The following is a 3,365-nucleotide window of genomic DNA, read 5'->3' on the forward strand; positions in this document are numbered from 1 at the left end:
TTCGCTCTCCGCTGTCTGTGGGCCAGAGGGAGACGGACACAATGAGTGCACGACACCTGGGGAGTGAGAGCCGCGTTTGCGTGCTCCAATCCCCAGCAGGACTCACACGTGAGCTCCGGTCGTAACTAATATGTCGGGTTGACACCGGGTCCCCGCCCTGTCTCCCCCATCCGGAGGAGAGGGAAGATGGGGCCAGGGGGAAATGTTTGCTTTATAGTAAACAGCTCTGAAAAGAGCTTGTGCCTGTACAGCACTTCTCCAACGGAGTGCTGAAGAAAAGTGGGAGCAGATTGTAGGGACTACTTCCTATTTATACGGAAGTGAGTCCGTAGGTGGGGCCCACGTCATAGGTGGGCGTGGATTAAGTCTGTCAGTGCTGCACACGTGCAGTGGGATTACCCAATAGCGATAGCCTTAGAGGGCGATTGTGTTCACCTGGTGCCCCTGTGTTTTCTCCTCCCTCCTCACCTGTCTCTTGTTTCCTTGATTAGTCCTGTGTGTATTTAAGTTCTGTTTTTTCTGTCTGTCATTGTTGGTTCGTCGTTTGTCTGTGACTGTGTTCACCGGGGAGTGTTCTGTTTATCCGTTTATCCTTGAAATAAAGGTATTTTCAGTGTTATCTGCATTTGGGTCCTGCTTGCTTCGCTCACCCGTAACAGTGTAATTGTTTTTGTATTATTTGACTTTAACTTTAAACATATATATGTATTTGTTGTCCTTTTTCTTTTCACTATATCTGTAAAGCATCTTTGAGCACCTATAAAAGCGCTAACAAAATAAATCTATTATTATTATTATACATGCATACATACACCCATTTCCAGGGTGAAAATAAAATAATAAAGTAAAACAAATGACAAATAAATTCCTACAAGTCCATGTTCAGATAACAAGACAGTTTCATTCCTCATCCTATTTTTATGCAAACTGATCAAGATAATTATGATAATAGTCATACTAGCCTACTCAGGATCCTTTGCCACATGTTGGTGGAACTTTCTTGGGATGAAGTGGGAGAAGTTTCTCTGTGGCGGTGGGCCCGTCCTCATCATACAGCACTCCCCTATCCTGGGGCCTGCCCCAGGGTTCTGTTTTAGCCCCGCTTCTTTTTGCCCTTTACATGCTCACATAGAGTACCACAGTGACGCGTCCTAAAACCAGGAAGTAAGTTAGCATTTTTACCACTTCCGGTTCCTTCGACAAAAAGCAATGCAATTTCTCCATAGGATTTAGGAAAAAGACTCCCAAAATCGGGTAGGTGTGTCAGGGCCTTTAAGTGATATACTGTGAGCTTTTAAAGCCCAGTTTGGAATGTAAGTGTCGTTTAAATATGGAGTTAGTAAGGAATCTGCAGGAACCTCAAGAAACACAGAGATATATACATTTATTAAATTTGAGTAACGCAGCGTCCACACGGCGGTGTGCGTTGAAGCTTGCCGGTGGGCGTGTCTGAAACTCCACCAACAACCAATCACATTAATGTCCCGCCCCAGACACACAAGCACACGGTTTGATTGGCTAGAGCTTGTACTGGCATATGATTTGATTGGCTGACGCTTCCGCCGAAGCTTCAAAAGTTGAACATTGCTCAACTTTGAAGCGAGCTGAGCGAGCAAAACGAAGCAACGCTCCTACAATGCAGTTCGGCAAAGCGTGACGTCACCCCATTCAAAGTGAATGGGCAGAAGCGTTGGAGCTTCAACGCACGCCGCCTTGTGGACAGGCCGTTAGTGTTAAGTCATCATGGGTAGAAAAATTACATCACTCATCTCTAATTTGATGATCAGTCTGACGTAATGTCCTGTGAAAGTTGCTTGAGGACAAATATCTATGCCGTACATAGCAGGAAAACTCTGCCCCAGATCAGCTCTGCCTCTAACCTTCTGCCTTGACTGCCCAAAATTGAAGGATAACGTGTGGTTCTGTTTTTTGATGAATTGTACTTTGTATGTTTTGTAGTTTACTTGAACAACTACTGAAAGCCAGAGGAGCATAATGTTGTCTTGGCTGCAGCCTAAGGCCAACATCACTGCTAGTGTGCCGCAATGAGAAGCTTATGAGATAATATTGTTTACCTTGTTAATTGTTGGGTCAACCTGCTCTTTTCTTTACATAAATTGTGTTTTTCTGTACACCCTCAGGAGTAAGCCGGTGTTTTGTGAGACATCCCGATATATTCTGCTGTACAACCTACTTATTGCAGACACTGTTCACCTGATATCAAGTCTTCTGCTGTTCTTGCTATCTTCTTTTAAGGTAAAAATTACCTATTATGCCTGTGGTTTCCTAGTTCTGGTCTCTGTTTTCTCGCAATCAATCTCCCCTCTCACCCTGGCTGTGATGTCTATCGAGAGATACGTGGCTGTATGCCATCCTCTGAGGCATGCTTCTATTTTCACCGTGAGAAGTACAGGCATAGCCATTGCTGTGGTGTGGGCCTCTGCTGTAATCCACATCCTCATTCGAGTTTTTATGCTGGTATATGTCTTTACAAAAATCTCCCTGAATCTGCACATGAATGAATTATGCAGTAAAGAAACAGTTTTTTTTGCACCAATCTTTAATGATTTTGAGGAGGCACATGCAAGCACTCTCTTTCTGTCGGTGGGTTTAGCAATCATTGGCTCCTACATTGGTGTTGCTCACACAGCTAGGTCAGCCTCAACAGATAAAGTGTCGGGCAGAAAGGCTCTTCAAACTCTTCTGCTTCACCTGATTCAGCTAAGCCTCATCCTCACTGCCTCCATGTTTTCCACCATCATTATAGCCATAGCTAGAACTGAGGATAGATCAACCCTTTTTCGGATTTACAATGTATGCTATGTTTTTTTGAGTATCCTTCCCAGGTGTCTGAGTGCTCTCATTTATGGACTCAGGGATCAAACCATCAGACCAGTCCTCGTGAAAAATCTGTGCTGTCCGTGGAGAGGCTCAGTTTGTCTTAACAAGAGCAAGTGAGCATTTCAAGTGAATGCTCATAAATATGTTTCTACAATTACAAAACATGTTTCTGAACCTAAAACCCAATTCTCAAAGATTATGCTACATATGAAAAATGACAATATCTATGTATCATTGAAATAAGTGGAACGTCACCTCTCTGGGGGGGAAGGAGTCGGAGCTTGTGCGGGAGGTGGAGCGTTACCAGTTGGATCTGGTTGGGCTCACCTCTACGCACAGCGTCGGCTCTGGAACCTTACTTCTGGATAGGGGTTGGACTCTATTCTTCTCCGGAGTTGCTCAAGGTGTGAGGCGCCGGGCGGGTGTGGGGATACTCACAAGTCCCCGGTTGGGTGCTTCGTTGTTGGAGTCTACCCCAGTGGACGAGAGGGTTGCCTCCCTACGCCTTCGGGTTATGGGGGGGA

The 3,365-nt window shown here is 45.0% G+C and overlaps 1 protein-coding gene across 1 annotated transcript; it reads left to right on the forward strand.

The window, feature by feature from the left end:
- The first annotated feature begins 41 nt into the window (after nucleotides 1-41).
- LOC104944459 (olfactory receptor 4C3-like) lies at nucleotides 42-2,958 on the forward strand. Its single transcript, XM_010769992.1, has 2 exons — nucleotides 42-108; nucleotides 2,054-2,958. The coding sequence occupies exons 1-2, from the start codon at nucleotides 42-44 to the stop codon at nucleotides 2,956-2,958; spliced, it is 972 nt and encodes a 323-aa protein (XP_010768294.1).
- Nucleotides 2,959-3,365: the final 407 nt, after the last annotated feature.

Source organism: Notothenia coriiceps, unplaced genomic scaffold, assembly GCF_000735185.1.
Source record: "Notothenia coriiceps isolate Sejong01 unplaced genomic scaffold, NC01 NC01_scaffold00008106, whole genome shotgun sequence".
Lineage (NCBI taxonomy): Eukaryota > Metazoa > Chordata > Actinopteri > Perciformes > Nototheniidae > Notothenia > Notothenia coriiceps.